The sequence below is a fragment of the Hippoglossus stenolepis genome, chromosome 9 (genome assembly GCF_022539355.2).
Source record: "Hippoglossus stenolepis isolate QCI-W04-F060 chromosome 9, HSTE1.2, whole genome shotgun sequence".
Taxonomy (NCBI): Eukaryota; Metazoa; Chordata; class Actinopteri; order Pleuronectiformes; family Pleuronectidae; genus Hippoglossus; species Hippoglossus stenolepis.
Genome location: NC_061491.1, coordinates 23,370,417 through 23,386,968, shown reverse-complemented (window position 1 = coordinate 23,386,968; position 16,552 = coordinate 23,370,417). Strand labels below are relative to the sequence as shown.

Genomic DNA, 16,552 nt, shown 5'->3' with positions numbered 1-16,552 from the left:
AATGGTCGGATGTGGGATTTTGTTTTTAAATGTTGGCACTAAATTAATAACTTTTATACAGTGTTTTATTTTATAAAAATCACTGATGAAGTCAAAGATGCTATAGCCTATATTTGAAGGACCGATAAATTAGATTTTTCTTATTGTGAAAGTTTTCTTGTGACAAGCACACAATACTCTAAATAAACATAGTTTAAACATAGAAAAAGTTCATTTCCTTCAGCATTTCTCTTTAGCAGGTAGACACGTGATCTTGTGTAATATAAAAATCTCCAATCATTCATATTGTTCATAGAATTTATTTTTCATATTTTCCCCTTTTTTCCATTTTTATCTCACTTTCTTTTGTTTTCATATTTCTCTGCTTCATTCTTTTTTTCCTTTATTCCAATTCTCTCCCTCTTTCCCTCTCTCTCTCGCTCTTTTTCTCAGCTGTCTCATTCACTCTTATCTTATCCCTACGTGCCCACACACCATAACCAAACCAGCCTGCTTATTCATGTTGCACAGAGGTATCACTTTATTTCTCTGCTATTATTTTTTTGTGAAGTCGCCTCAGTATGACTCGCCCCAGACAGCGCTTTGCTGTCCCACCCTCATTATATTTTCACACTCTGCTGCCCTACGACACACACACACACACACACACACACACACACACACACACACACACACACACACACACACACACACACACACACACACACACAAACCCCTCTGTATTTGTGTCTTTTCTTTGTCCCACTGGTCCAAATCTACTCCTCTATCCTCATCCTTTTGTAATGACAAATGCTAATTTATAATTACTGTGGTATTTTTTGTTTTGTATTTTACAGCACATTGTTTCAAATATCTACATTACAGTTGAATTTAAGAACAAATAAACAGATTATATATCCTATAGGGCACCAAACAAATGTATATAAAGGTTATATCTGGTAGACAAGGTTAAATATGAAGTCTTTTGCTGGAAAGTTAAATGGTCACGACTGAATTATGAGCAATCAAAGCAAAAATGTATCACAGAAACACGGAATGCATATTAAGGGAAATAGGACGTTTAATAACCAGTGAGCAAACAACCCAACAACTGTAACTTTACTCTGATGGAAATGTTGCTAAATCCTGATTGGTTCCATTTTAGCCACTTCAAACCAGTTGCTTAGCATATGGGAACAAATATAAAAGTGTAAAATAACCAGAAACATAATAACTAATAGAGTAATAATATAGTGTTAATATAGAATTACATCACTATAACTGAAGCTGAATAAGAAAATAAGTTTTCAGGACTTTTACAAATATTACTTTTTTCTATCAAAAGTACCACTCTCATTGAACTGTACTCACCTCACCTCATGTCAGCATTCAGTTCTAAGTCACATAAGTGATCTTTGTGGTTGTTCTGTACCTTGCACAATATAAAGCTGCCAACACAAGCTGTGGGTTTGAGTGATGGAGGATCAGAACTCCCTCCCATCACAGCACAGTCAGTGAAACCCTGGGTCCTCTTTGGAAATGAGAGACTGAACCATAACCCCCAGTAAATCCCAGGCTTCAAGATCCCAGTGTTTTTGAAATGCCTGGTATACAACTCAATGTAAATTTATGGAATTAAACTACCGAAGAGCAATATATCCTTTTGGATGTATGCATGTGTGGTGTAATGCTAAGATTACAAAAAAAGTGACGCATTATTGTCGAGCCTCTTGAGTGTATGAGACTTGTGTTCACAACACGGGGCCGATGTGTTTATGCGCATGTGGGGAAACCGTTAAAACACAGTGTGCTGTGGTGTATGTTGTGTCAGCGGGTTGTAATCCATGTGTGAATTTATGTGGAAAAGCTGATAGATATGAGCATGTGTTTAAATCATGGTGTTATACCATGAAAATGCATTTCACAAGTCAATGAGTCTGAGATTTACACGCTGCTGTCGTGATTTTAATTGATGATTAGCTGCATTGTGTCTGTTATCAGTTTTTATGAATGGATGCTTTTATTATCGTAACACAGCTAATCATTTTCTTTATTTCCTCCCCTGCCGTCCATCTGTCTCTGTTCCATCTTTCTTTCCTCTATTCAGTGTCCGACAGCCCAGCAGGAGCAGCAGGCGGCGGACCAGGGGGAGGGTCCGACTCATCCCAGCCCCGCTTCTCATCCTCGCTCCCCACATACCTCCCCGTCCAATGCCAGCTAAGTGGTGCTGACTCCGCCTTCTTCCTGCGGGAAGCCAATCAGGAGGTGATGCGAAACGGCAGCCTGTCGTTGCGGACCGAGCCCTTCTTCCTCCACCAGCTGGAGCCAGGCGTCGCCGCCCCGCACGCCCTGCCCAGCGTCAACTGCAGCTACGGAAACCTGAGCATTGAGCAGCCAATCCCAGTGGAGCTGCTGCAGGGTCCACCGCAGCACGTGCTACCGTCAACCAACCAGGTGACCCTGAACTGGAAGGTCAAAGGTCAAGTGGTGGTGCCCAGAGTAGGGTCAACCCGGCCCTGGATACAGGTATTGGCAGTTTTAACGTCACCTTAATCTTCTAATGCAATAAAACGCGTACTTTATATGCAAACCCCATAAAAGAAGCAGGATCCAAATCAAAGAAACATTAAAAGATTCCATCTGTAAGTTAATGTTTGTCTTTCTGCTCATGGAACCACTTTGACAAGTGAAGGAAAAGATAAAGACATTGTGACAGGAAGTTCTTTTTTCCCACGTAAACCCTCAATATGATCTGAAATGTGTTTGTTTTGTTCTTAGGTTCTGTTTTACTTAGTAGGGCGGCGTTGGGATGAGCCTGACCCGCCTCCTCCATCCCTCCTGCCATGTGTCAGAGCTGTGGCCGTCCGGGACACCAGCGAAGCAGCACCATCGGCTGGCTGCCGGCTCGTGGGACCATCTGGCATCTGTGTTGTCCGTCTGGAGATTCCCCCAGCTTGGTTTACACCACCGCAAGTGAGAAAGAGACCTCCTGAGGTGACTCTACCATCAGTGGATGTGTATTACTCGATCGTACCACTAGAAGGGGCTGATCAAGAGTGTCCCTTCATCGTCAACGAGCCATGGAGAAGCCCAAGTGCCAACGTTGGGCCTCTCGGAGGCCTGGGCATGGGCCTTGGGGGGCAGTGGAGCCCCCTAGTGGATGGGGGTCTTCAAGACATGTTGAAAGCTGGTTCTGTTGTAATGACCACGGGTCCAGTTTCTGCCAAAGGACAAAGACTGAGACTGGATGAAAACGTGGAGGTTCTGGTGCCACCCAGCCCGGTTCGGCTCGGCAAGACGGTGGCGTTTGGTGTCTACATGAAGACGGAGTCCCACACGGAGCAGTTTACACTGAGGTAGGAACACAAGCATTTTCTTTGGTTTCTCTCTGATTCTTATTTCTATCATAACCACTCGGTCCTTTCCTGCTCACCCACACTCTCTCGTCTCAACACTGCCGTCACCTTTGTATACTGAGCCTCTTTCAGGAGCCAGCAGTGCAAAAAAAACTCATGAATATTCGTGACTGATCCAAAGAGAATCGAGGGAAGGAAAGGGTGACTTAAAGGGACTGAGGTTTGAGGAATGTGAGAGAAAAGGCATAAAATCCGAGGCTCAGTCTGGCATGGACTTCCCTCCTGTGTGATCCGATCACAAGTGGACAGCTATAAGTGCATCAGATCACACGTTGCATTAGCATGCGTATCCACGTGCATCTCCAGTGACCACGTGTAATCAGATCTCACGTCCCCCGCTCCATATGCAAATAAACACATAAATCATTTGTGTTTGCAAAGACCAAATGTATTGTTGTTTTTAGCCTGTCGGACTTTGACAGAGGGGGCTGTTGTCGAGAGAGAGAGAGAGAGAGAGAGAGAGAGAGAGAGAGAGAGAGAGAGAGAGAGAGAGGCAAGGAAATGCTGATCAAATCAATGTGCTGCTCACACTGAAGGAATTTCATATTCATTTCAAATAGTAAAACGAAAAATAAACAGTTAACACAACTGTTTGAGGTCACAGGTGTATTCACTTATTCTGGCTTCTCCTTGGTGTGAAGGTGGCAGAATTGGAACTTGGACTAATGGTTCATTTCTCCGACTCTTAACAGCTGCAACTAAGCTAGGGGAGTCAATCAGGCAGTGTCTGTAATAAGTGAAGTGAAGTGGAGTGTAAGCTGTGGTCGCTCACAGGCAGACAGATAAAGCAGAGAATGAGAAGGTAAATCCCCAAAACAGGTCGAAAACGCTCCGAAGCTGCAGCGTGGTTCAGAGAATTGGGAAGAGGAGGAGTCAGCAGGACCATCGGGGGGGTTACTCCCGGGCACGAGGGCGTGGCAGGCTCTGTGAAGAAAGGAGAGTTAGTAAAATGGCAAAGGCAGAAAAGAGAATGAATGAATGCATGAATGAGCTGTGACACTTTCATTGCAGAACATTGCGAAGTATAAGTAACGTAGCGTGACGCACAGCATCACATCACCAGACTAACTTCTTTCATATGAAATGACTGGAGCTCCGTGTGGCAGCAGTAAACTTAGACTTGAGTCATTGATGGGTGATTTGATTCTGTGTTGCACTGCGGACAGGATATTTGAAATTCAAGGAAGCAGACAGGAGCGACGGCAGTGAATGGGCGATTGTGATAAGACACTCAAGGCACCAGTGCCTATAAAGTATCGAAACACCTTTATTGGCCTGATTTAATCTGTTTGGTTTCCTACATTTCTATCAAAAGAGAGAAAAAGACATAGAATCACAGCTGTTTGCTTCTCTGTGCTCAATCCTTCCTGCGGTCATTTGAGGACACTTGAGAAAAAAGGAACAAGTGGCACCGCACCTTGTCCTGCTACCTGCTGACACACACACACACACACACACACACACACACACACACACACACACACACACACACACACACACACACACACACACACACACACACACACACACACACACACACACACAACAGCCAGAGGAAATAAATACTCCACCGACATCCTGCGCTCACTATTTCTCTCTGCCATGTGCACACACATACTTCACCGGTGTGCATGCACACACCCTGACAGTGCCCTGAGTGTGTATTGAGTATACACACACACACACAGACACACACACTGAGAGGTGTCCTCTCTGTTTCTCCCTACAGACACTTTGCCTTTGTCTTTATTGTACAACTCCCCTGCTGTGTGTGTGTTTGTGTGTGCGCACATATATTTGTGTGGCATTGCCATACTTTTTATGGCATAGTTTATGGCAGCTGTTGTTCAGTTGTTTAAGTGATGTGTCCAGCTGTTTCTGTTCTTAAGAATGTCCCATTCAAAAGCTCTTTCTGCTCGCATTTCAGTTGAGTGTGTGTGTGTGCATGTGTGTGTATGCATACGTGCGTGTGTGTGTTTGTGTCCATCCCCCCTACCTGCAGCTATTGCCCTCTACCCCAGCGCACAGTCCCGTGGATAATCTCCCATGTAAGAAGCACAGTGAATACATGTAATAAGGCTTAAGTGGATGTCGTTCCTGTTCGTGAGCGTGCACATGCATGTGTGTGTGCGTGTGACACATAATAAGCCCTAAGTGTGCTCCATCACACTGAGGTGATGTGATTATGATAAACTGCTGAGGAGATGGGGGGACATGGAGGGAGGACGAGTCAGAGACGGACAGTGACGGAAGGGGAAGGACAGAGAAGAAATGACAGAAGAAAATAGGAGGTTCTAAGAGGAGGATGGATAAACAAACTCAAAGAGGGACAGAGAAACGCTTCCTTCTCTTGCATGTCTTCCTCACTCTGAGACGGAAGGACGGAGGAATGGAGGAAACACACACTTGCCAAATTGGATGGGTCGTCCTGGCTGGATCCCCTGTCACTGGGCTTGTAGTGTCATGTAACCATACATGATTCTGTCACTCAGTAATTGGACTGCTCCTCTGCAGGGAGTAAACTGAGACCTAGGATGTGGAAGAGCCATCACGTACTGATAAACTTAAACTGCAAACTCTTTTACTCCGATCATTCTAAAAATAAGAAATAAAAAACTCCCCATAATTTCATTTATTATATATTTTGAATTCTGCATTTGTTTAAAAGTTGTCACCACACTCCCAGTGATCATTTCTTGTTATTCATTTGTATATGCCTAATTGGCTTTATTAGCAATTAAAACAATTAAAGTCAGTTTAAGAGCATTTTTACTCTCAAGGGCCACCCCCGCATTTTACATATAAAATCCTCTAGAACTTCTACTAGAAAAGACGATTTTCAGGACAAATACAATTTCAACTAAATATATCTTGCGAAAAAACTATTATTTGCTATATTCATAGTTCAGGGTGATGAGAATATGGATAAATGGATAATGAAGAAAGAAAATAGAAATAAAAACAACTAATGTGTTTCTCTAACTCCCTGATGTACAGTAACTGCTGCAGGACCTGTTCTAGACGATGTGCCAATGTCACAGTGTGAGACTGATACCAAGAGACAATTAAACATAATGGCCAGACCACAGCAGACACGTGTGAGGTGCTGGATGTGCATGTAATTGGTTTTTGACACTGGTACTCAAGCCCTGAAGATAATGGGCCAGTGCTCCACTCTGTGTTCCTTAAGGAAAAGAGGAGAACATGAAAAGGGAGAGATTTTTTTTTCATGAATTCAAAAGCAAAGAAAGGAGTCAAAGTGTTTTTTGTGCTTTTATTAAGATCACACTGGAGAATCTAATTTAAACTGGATTGTCATGTGGGTTGAAATGGTTTTGCTTCTTATATCTTTCAGTTGCATCATTAAATCATTTTCAATGCAGAGGTCACAGCATTGTTTGTTGTGTCGTGTCTTCTGCAAAAACATCATGCATGACTCATTTCCCCTTCTGCTCTTTTCTTACATGCACTTAAGTTATTTTTTACCAAGCAGACCTATGCTGAAGTGTCTTTGCTCCTTAAAGCCACTCTCATCCTTTGTCTCATACTTCAGTTCTATCTGATCAGTTCAAGTGTTACTTGGTTCATCCTGGACCTATTTAGATCTCACCATTCGTTACATGTCATTTGGTGGATGCTATTATCCAAAGCGACTTACAATTACTGCGTTCAACATCTATTCAGTATCTTGCCCAAGAACACTTCGGCATGCAGATGGGGATCGAACCCCCGACCTTCCGGTTGAAGGACGACCACTCTACCACCCACAGCCGCCACCATAAATACAATAAACATCTCTTCCAGGGCCAAATGCTTTTATGAACTGGGCTGATTCCCGACTAAAGAGTTTTTTCTTTCATCCTTCATAAAAGTCAATGCAAAGAAGCTCTAATATCTGTAATGTTCATCCTGCACCACATTTGCTGATGACTATAATCAACTGAGAAACGTCTGATTTCTGCTTAATGTTGTCGAGACAACAGGCCGCAATTCTGCACACAGTTTTGCCTTGAAATGACGTACTTGTCTATAATGATAATGTAGGAAAGGAGGAAATTGAGCATAGAGCGGCAACATGTGGATCCTTTATCTTCAGCCTTGTTTCTTCTCGCTCTTTTGCTTTCTGCTCCGATGCTGTAGACGAATAAACTCCTGAGGCAAATGGGATTCAATCAATCAATCAAACTTTATTTTTATAGACCAAATTCACAAATCACAATTTGCCTCATAGGGCTCGACAACGTGTAATGTCCTCTGCACCTCTGTCAGTAAAGTGGGTGTTCCATGTGTGGAATGGACTAAATTATCAAAGCACATTTACTTTGAAAACCCTAATGCACACAGTTGTTCAGGCATTTTCTCTTGGAACATCTTACATGTTATATTTACCTCAGGACTTCCCCTCTGTGCATTAATCCTAACCCAGTACAGCAGATGTCGAGTTCTGTGCAGCTGCAGTTCAGTGAGCGTTCACTAACAAGTCATTAATACAGAGTCTGAACCAGTGGAAACCTCTTCCCATGTACGTTAAATACTTTAAATTATGCATTTGTTAGCATTGGAACATTTTTCAGCAGTGGGGATGTTGACAGACTGAGGGTCAAAGTGATTAGTATCTCCCTCATTAAGAAGCTGTCATCTTGAACTGTGTGTTATCGTTGTTGGGCTGGTTAATTAGTGAGATGATTACTGATGAGGGGGGAAATGCTGTGTGTGTGTGTGTGTGTGTGTGAGAAATAGACAGACGGAGACAGACTGAGACGGCAATTATCAAACGGCAAACAAGTATTTCTCTCTGCTCGTTTTTTCTCAGTTTTATTTCTTTCTATCTGTTTTTATGGGACTTGTTAGAATAGTCATTTGTTTGTGAATGGAATTTATCATCCCCACCCATTATTTCTGTGTGTGTGTGTGTGTGTGTGTGTGTGTGTGTGTGTGTGTGTGTGTGTGTGTGTGTGTGTGTGTGTGTGTGTGTGTGTGTGTGTGTGTGTGTGTGTGTGTGTGTGTGTGTGGATTAGTGGATTTTTTTCTAGGATCAGAGGGGAGATGTTCTTCTAAGGACCAGCTAGTCCTCTCTCGTGGCTTCAACACACACACACACACAAGCCCAGGATACCTTTATTTCACAAAGCTCCACCATCGATTTCACCTCACATGCCCTTTCACCAGCGAGGAGCCAGAATTGATTGTTTTTTGCGCCCCTGTGTGTGTGTGTGTGTGTGTGTGTGTGTGTGTGTGTGTGTGTGTGTGTGTGTGTGTGTGTGTGTGTGTGTGTGTGTGTGTGTGTGTGTGTGTGTGTGTGTGTGTGTGTGTGTGTGTGTGTTTCCGTGGCCTTAAGTTAACACATTGCATATGCTTGTTTGTATGATTGTGTTCATGCACATTTGCTGTGGTATCCCTCCGTGTTGTTTGTGTATCACATGTGACGTGCGTATACTTTCTGTTGAGTCAGAGTGTGAGTGTCATGGGCTGATGGGATTCTCATTGTCTTCGTTTGCCTCTCTGTTCTCTTCCCTCGCTCTTTATTTGTGTTTTTTGTGTTTTTTGTGTCGGCGCCTTTCAACTCACAAATTCATTCTGTGCAGTCTTGAAAAGGCACAAAAGATAAAAAAAAACGAGAACTAGATTAATTTCTTTCATTTGGGATGAAATAATTACGCTTCCGGGGTGTTATGAAAAAAAAAATGCACACTACCAACAAATTGGAAAGTATTACATTCACAAAGTGATTGTATTGCAGGACTTGCTTTTGTTGTTTGGTTTCATTAATTTAAATATTTCATGTCCTACTTTTTTTCATCTGGAACTGAAAAGTTTTTAGTTAGCACATTATTTTATACACATTATAAACTATCTTTTTTCTTCCAAGTCACTCTTCCCTTCCAGGAGTATTGTATATTAATGTTTTTCTAACCGATGCCTGTTAACCAAATATTAACCTATTAACAAATGAGATTAAAATGTCATATAATGGAGTAAAGTAAAGTGTCTGACACATAAATAATTACATTGCATTTTAACAAGGTTTTACATGTGCAAACAGCAGCATTATCATTAGAAAATGAGGATTCACTTGTCATCCCACTGCAGCACTGCTACGCTCTCTCACACACACACGCACGCACGCACGCACGCACGCACGCACGCACGCACACACACACACCACATACCTATATGTCACAATCAGGAGAAATCCAGTCACTACTGTGGCCCGGTAGACCGTAAAAACATCCGTGGTTCAAAGTTTTTAGGGTTTTAGGCAGGCAGACGTTGGCATTAACTTTCTGCTTTCGCTTTGCACATTCTCAAGGCCACGACGGGCATCCAGCCACTCTGATGCACATGAGAGTAAACTGCGGACATGTTCAGTGGGTAATCTCCAGAAATCATCCCTCATTATCAGGCCAGGCAGTTCTCCGCAGACAGCAGTTCTACTAGTTTTTATTCAGAAATAGCAACATGCTGTGAGGTCAGTGTAGTATCTAGTGCACAGTCTGGTAACTGAGACCCACAGCTGAGAACACCTGCTCAGATGGTTTGATTTCTTCTAACAGATTCACCAACAGTACAAATCGGTCAAAATTGTTATTGCAGATCAACTGTTCAATGGTTAATGATGTTGTGTTCATAGTAAACTGTTTGGAGCTGAAAATCACTGTGCAGAGGGAGAACATGTGGTGGTAGGCGTAGTTTAAACTGTGGCCACATGAAACACTGAGTTAATTATGTTTTAACATCCACAACAACCATTACTTATGTTTTCTTATTAAAATACAGACATCTTTTACCACCCATGACACAGTAGCTTTAAGTGCCAGAGAAACAATGGGGAAACATTGATTATTTGTGTATCATCACCTAAACGATGACTCTCTACAGAACTATACTCAACTTAATGTTGCTTTTTTTTATCCCAGTCGACGTCTTTTCCAGGCAGCATCTCTATTACTATGTTTCTTTATGTCTGGGACTTCCTGCTTCCATTTATCATGTTTTCTAAAGGAAATCTTTCATGTTCTCTGGATCAGAGATCATTTCTTTGTCTCTTCCCTATTGCAGTCTCTGCTTCTTCAGCAGCAGCACTCTAAATAATCACCAGAGTCATTAAATTGGACTCAACACGGTATGTACTCATGCTCGACTACATACATTTCTGCAGCCTGCTGTCCTCTCGCAGCTCCATTATTCTCATAAAATTGCCACTTACCTATTGCTTTAACATTCATCCATACTGTGATGAAGGAGTAAGGTGTATGGGTGTTATATTCAAACAAAACCCTGCAGAAGGGGTTGGTAGGCTAATTCTATATATGATAAAGAGACTGAGAAAGAGAGTAAGGAAGACTAATTTGAACAAAGTCCTATTTAAAACAAATCCGTTATATAGAGAAATAAATGACTAATAGAAAAGGAGAAACTTTTGAATCATAAATGTTCTGTATGTTAGTGACCTTAGATAAAAACTGACACTCCTCTTCATATCCTTGGTGCTGAAACTGGCCTGGCAGACGTGAAAGCTGCATTAAGTCATATTTACTATGTTAGCATTGAAGCAAATGACTCTGAGCGAGAGCTGTAGTGAAAATCTAGAGCATTTTGGAGCTTATAGCCACTTAAGGTCAATGTCTGTTCAGTAAAGGCAAATATTTTTGTATAGATTCAAAAGACATTCACTATTGATTAAAAACTTTAATACTTGTTATACCTTTCCAAGGGGTCAATTCTTTCATTCATTTTGAGGGTTTCACCTCGATTCATATCAAGGTGAATGGTGTGATTTTCGATTTTTCTATCCTCCCAGTCACCTAAAAAGAATCAGTGGTGATTTGCGTTGAGTTGGTGGAGTAAGAAACAAAAAGGTTCCATGGTAGAAAATGAAGTGAGATCGTTTCTAAGAGCTAAAACACTTGTGTGGATGTAGTTTTTGACAACGTTTTGAAATTAAAACATTGCCCCAGATGCGTAGGCAGTTGTTCTCAACACAATGTAGATGACCCATGGCCAGTGTGAGTCCACCAAGGATTTGCCACCAAGATAAAGAAGGGTAGAGCTGAGCAAAGCCTTCAGACAAATGTTATCATCTGGGCTCCTGGATGAAGAACAAGTAAAAACACTTCAGATTTACAGGAGCAGGTATTATGGGGTTAAAGAGGCTCTACCTGCTCATACATTCACAATGAGGGGCCAATTCTGTCATGTGGTCAAGCTTATGGAATATGTCGGCCTTTAAAGCCCGATAAAAAAATTCCTGAGACAGTGGGATATCCAAATTAAGTTGAATTATTAATTTGACACTTAAATGCACCATACTGTGCATCTGTTGGCCTTGTTAAGTGTCCTACTCGCTATCTGCAGTGGGTTGTTAATTCTTATCCATTTAGTTTAGTTCACAGTATTTCTGATCATCCTGAAATCCTTCACTCTTTCAAAGGATGATTAGATCGTGTTTCTAGTCACTAGTGTGAAGCAAAGGTTCAAGAGGTCATGTCTATGAATATCTTAACAAAAGTCAGGGATTACGGTGATACGGAGCCACGTGCACACACATACTACATGGAGCATATATGTTTTGGAATTAGATACACACACATACACAGTCCGACACAGACACACACTCACCTTTGCTCCTGATGAAACCAGATACAATTGTTATCGGAAAACTCATTTTCACATTTTCATAAATGAAAGCGATCATTCACATATATGACAACAATGGAGGTTTATAGCTTTATTTATTAGTGAGTGAATGTCGCAGCATGTCTCCTCCGGTATCAGCTGACACACACGATAGGTGGTGGACGTGTGAAACTGCTTCTCTGTTTCCTAGTGGCGGGAGACGCTCTGTGGAAATCCTGCTGAGTCGAGGAGGTCAGACTAGAGCCCAGAGTCGGTGGTGTTGTGGTTTATCAGAAAGAATTTCTCGTAGTCAGCAGCAGCCTGTCTGTACCTCTGTGAACTACACTAAAGCAAACCATGATTACATGTGAAGTACAAGGCTGTAGCTGTCTTCTCTGTTATTTGTAGTGACTGTCGCCGTTTTGGGAACGAGAGTAGGATCATCTCAGTATGTTTGGAAAACTCCTGAAAAACTGGATGACCCAAAAGTGAGGCCAAATTGTGGTTAGCTGCAGTATAGGTCATAAACCCCGCCTCCTCCATGCTGGTGGATGGGACATGGACCAAACTGCAAAGTCAAATACATTTATTCAAAGAGGGTTTTTGTTCATTGTTAATTTTTTCTGGAAAGTTTGGTTTGAATTGGTTATTTGACGCTATTGAAACAAGGGGAAATGTCGTGATTGAAAGCTGAGACTTAGTCGCAAGTGATCGAGCAGGTGTACGCGTACAAACAGTATCATGACTGTACAGAGTCTGAACCCTAACTTTTTTATAACGTGACGAAGCGGAGAGTAGTTTTCCATCTTTATATACAGTCTATGATTAGACCTACATTTTTATTATATATGATTTTGATCATTTGATGGTGGTTTGCCAGCCACATATTACCTCCCCTTGGAAAAGTGCATTAAGGCGCTGTGTTTTAACAACTTGTAATTTCTGTCACTTCATTTGTGACATGATGACTCAGGCTCGCGGCGCCAAAAGAATTAAAAACGAAGGGGAAAAGTTAATTGAGTTTGTAGTTAAAAGGTTAATGGAATTCACATGACGCTGGAGGTTGTGAGTACAGAATAACTAAGAAGTTAGTGTTTTATGTAAAAAAAAAAAAATAAACTGGAGGAGGAGCAGAAGGCAGATAAATTCGATAATTCAAACGTATATTGTGTCGTGGTTTGTTCAAGCACATCAACTTTGCTGCCATTGCATTTAGAAAAATCTAGGATAAATGTATGTACTGAAATATACACGGACAAAGATAGCATTACTTAAAACCATGTGAATAAAACAATATTGCATGTTGTACCAATAATCGAGTGTATTTCATATTGCAGAATAGGGACATGTTATTTTCATGTTACAGTTATACCAGGCTCATCAACCAGAGCTTTTAAACGGTTGGACCTGAAGTTCAAAGTTATTTCTGTTTTAAGCACATGAGGTATGTTTCCCTTTCCCTCCCTGGTATTGACTTGCTCCGGCAGTGAAACCAGTCACTAGCATGTTATGATGAACTAGTTATCTCTGTCGGACTGAACACATGAAAGCTGCACACATCAACACCCACTCTGTTTCTCTCTTCAACCCACACAGTCATTCAGTGGGCCTATCTGTTTATTCCCTTAATCCAGTCTGCACTATCATGCTGTCTACAGCGCTCTCCCTCTACTTTCTACTCTCCGTACCCTTCAATTTCCCTGTCACCTCCTCCCATTCTTTTCTTCTCCTCCTGTTTTCTCCCTCGCTCTCTCTTTCCATCTCAAATCAGTCATGAATATTCACGAGGGTGTTATTTGCATTGCTGGCTCCTGAAAGAGGCTGAGTACACAAAGGTGACAGCCATCAACCTCGGCATAGCGCCGCTGTTTGTGTTTTGGGTGCTCTGCGTGTGTGTGTGTGTGTGTGTGTGTGTGTGTGTGTGTGTGTGTGTGTGTGTGTGTGTGTGAGGGCGAGAAAGAAATAGACAGAGGTAGACACAGAGGAGGAAAACCAGGAGCGGGTGAAAGAGAGTCAGAGGAGAGGAGTGGGGCTTGTGTGTGTGTGTTTGGCTGCCATGTCACTGGCAAAATGACTGACGTTATCACTGAAATTCTAATTAATATGTCTCTGAGTACGAGTGTGTTTGGATTGAATTTGAAACATTTTTGCTTTTTGAACTCGGTTATTGATATGACAGTGATCCTCTTGGCGCGTGCAGGGCTGCGTATGTGCTCACATGTTCACTTCGCTGTCGCTTCAGATAAAATTCCCCATCTTTCCCGGTCTTTTGACTGCTGACACTCTTCTGTCGCTTCTCCGGTTTTTTTCTCTCCTTCGCACGCCTCCATCGCTCTTTGAGTCTGGATCTGCCAACGCCGGTTTGAGGAGGCTTGAAATGAAAATGCCTGGACGGTGATTGTGTTTTGTTTACTGTTGGTGCCACTCTTGTTTGCAGGATAGAAGAGCCCCATTTAGATTGCTCCTGAATCCTGGGGACGCACCACACGCTCGTAGTAATGCATTTTAAACAGAGTCGTGTATGCGTGTGTCTTCCTGTGTGTTTGAGCATTTACCTCTCGGTTACCCCGGGAGTTCTAAAAAGGAGTTTGGGGATAAGTTTGTTTATATTTTAACAAGCTGAGGGGAAAACAGTTGATATTTTTACTAACTGAGAGAAATCCCCTCTTGCAGCTTTCCACCCTGAAATAACACTTTTATTTTCTAGGGCCTGGGACCCGGGCTCATGAAAACACGTTGTGAGCTTTATTATTCTGGGAGCCACTTGAAATAACCTACAGATGTTCGTATTGTACAATTCCCATATTTACTGTGCGCTGCCTGAACTGCAGCGGCACTGTCGCTCAGGCTCCAGAGGTGGATCCTCTGGAAGTTACGAGACACTGCGTGTTTTTCTTTAAAGAGAATCCATCTTGTTTTGGGACATAATCGTGGGTGTAAATGCAGGACAGATGCTTGATAATGCAGCTTGGGATGTGATGATGTGATTTTTTATTTTAAAAAATACCTGAGGAATGTCTTGGACAGAGACGTCTTTATTGAGCAAGTGTCACTGAACATAAAGTTCACTGGTTGCTGTAGCGACTGGGTTATACTGGTGTGGGGGGAGCAGATGCTGGACGATGAGCTTCAGGTGTGTCAGTTGAGTTGGGTGGGATAGAACCAAGTAGCTAAACCCAGCTACACACACGCACACGCACACACACACACACACACACACACACACACACACACACACACACACACACACACACACACATTGAGCCAATTTTACAAAACCTAACTCTGTTCATAATAGTGGAATATTTTGGAAACAAAATTGTCAACAGCTGGTTCACTTTTCTTACGTCAAAGTTTTTCTTGTAGTGAGCAGCAAAGACGAGGAGAATATAAAAAAAAAAGTACAGTAAGCAACAATTGGTGATTTATAAGAAATCTCATTGTGTACTGTTTCAATTTAAAAGTTAAATTGAAGAATTATAATGACGTTTAATTTGGAGTTAAAATGCTGATAAAACAAAAGTAGACTGTAGACAAGTAATATATATATATAGATATAGTGGTCGATAACGATACCATGACATTTTCACGGTACCCAGTTCGATACCACGGCCAAAAACAAAACAATAAATCCCATTTACTTCAACACACAATCCTTTGTAAATATAAGAATATACAAAACGGCTGCACACGCAATGTACTAACACACACATACACACCTATATACTCAAGTGCAAGGCTGCTGTATGTGTGTATGAATGTACTGTATGTAAGCATGTTTATTTATATATATGTAAAAACACACAAACAGATATTTATATGTGTAGAACTATAAGATGTATAGAATTTGTGTAGATCTCAAAAACATCTTCAGAACTAAATCATTTACAGGTAAAAATAAAAAAGCGAGTCCTGACTGTTTTCTCCACACAGAAAAGTCTTATTTGTGCTCGATCAAGTGTGACCGTCTCTCTCTTCCCTTTCAGTCGCAATTCAGCTGTGGAATGGCTGTAGCATTTACCCACTGGGCCAGTGAACAGCATCACAATTGCACAGAATTTGTTTTTCTGTGTTGTTGCAGAAAACGCAGGTCCCCCACAGAGGACAAGAAAAATAAAAATTCAGCCTGTAGAAACTTATTTTTCAGTTTCTTGGTTGTAGTAGCGTCTGTTAAGATTTCCTTTCAGCCCTGCTCACCCATGTGTAAGAGTTTGGTTCTGAGCTGTGTAATCTCAGGCTGTTGTTCCTCATACCAGACACGTTACATCCCCGTAGATTAGTTACAGTTTGTTGGACCTTTTAAACATAAATTCACAAATCGTTCACGGACTTCTTCAAGGATCCCACCAGCGCCTCACAGCAATTTCCTTTTTTTTCTCCTTTTCTTTTCTGTCACAGGACGCCGTTGCCTGTGAAATCTCTCGGCCGCTTGTAATGTTGCGATGTGAGAAATTCAAGCTCGCTCCACGTTTTGCGCTCGTTCTCCGGTCGCGCTGGATAAGAGCCTCACCTAAGGAGCCTGAAACTTTAATGATGGAGTT

At 41.8% G+C, this 16,552-nt stretch overlaps 1 protein-coding gene across 1 annotated transcript in view; it reads left to right on the top strand.

Annotated features, from left to right (window-relative positions):
* Nucleotides 1-16,552, top strand: part of si:dkey-215k6.1 (transmembrane protein 132C) — a 217,551-nt gene that overhangs the window by 70,782 nt on the left and 130,217 nt on the right. The window contains exons 2-3 of the mRNA XM_047341077.1: nucleotides 2,087-2,505; nucleotides 2,758-3,335. Coding sequence (XP_047197033.1) covers nucleotides 2,087-2,505; nucleotides 2,758-3,335 — 997 coding nt within the window. The remainder of the gene's footprint in view (nucleotides 1-2,086; nucleotides 2,506-2,757; nucleotides 3,336-16,552) is intronic.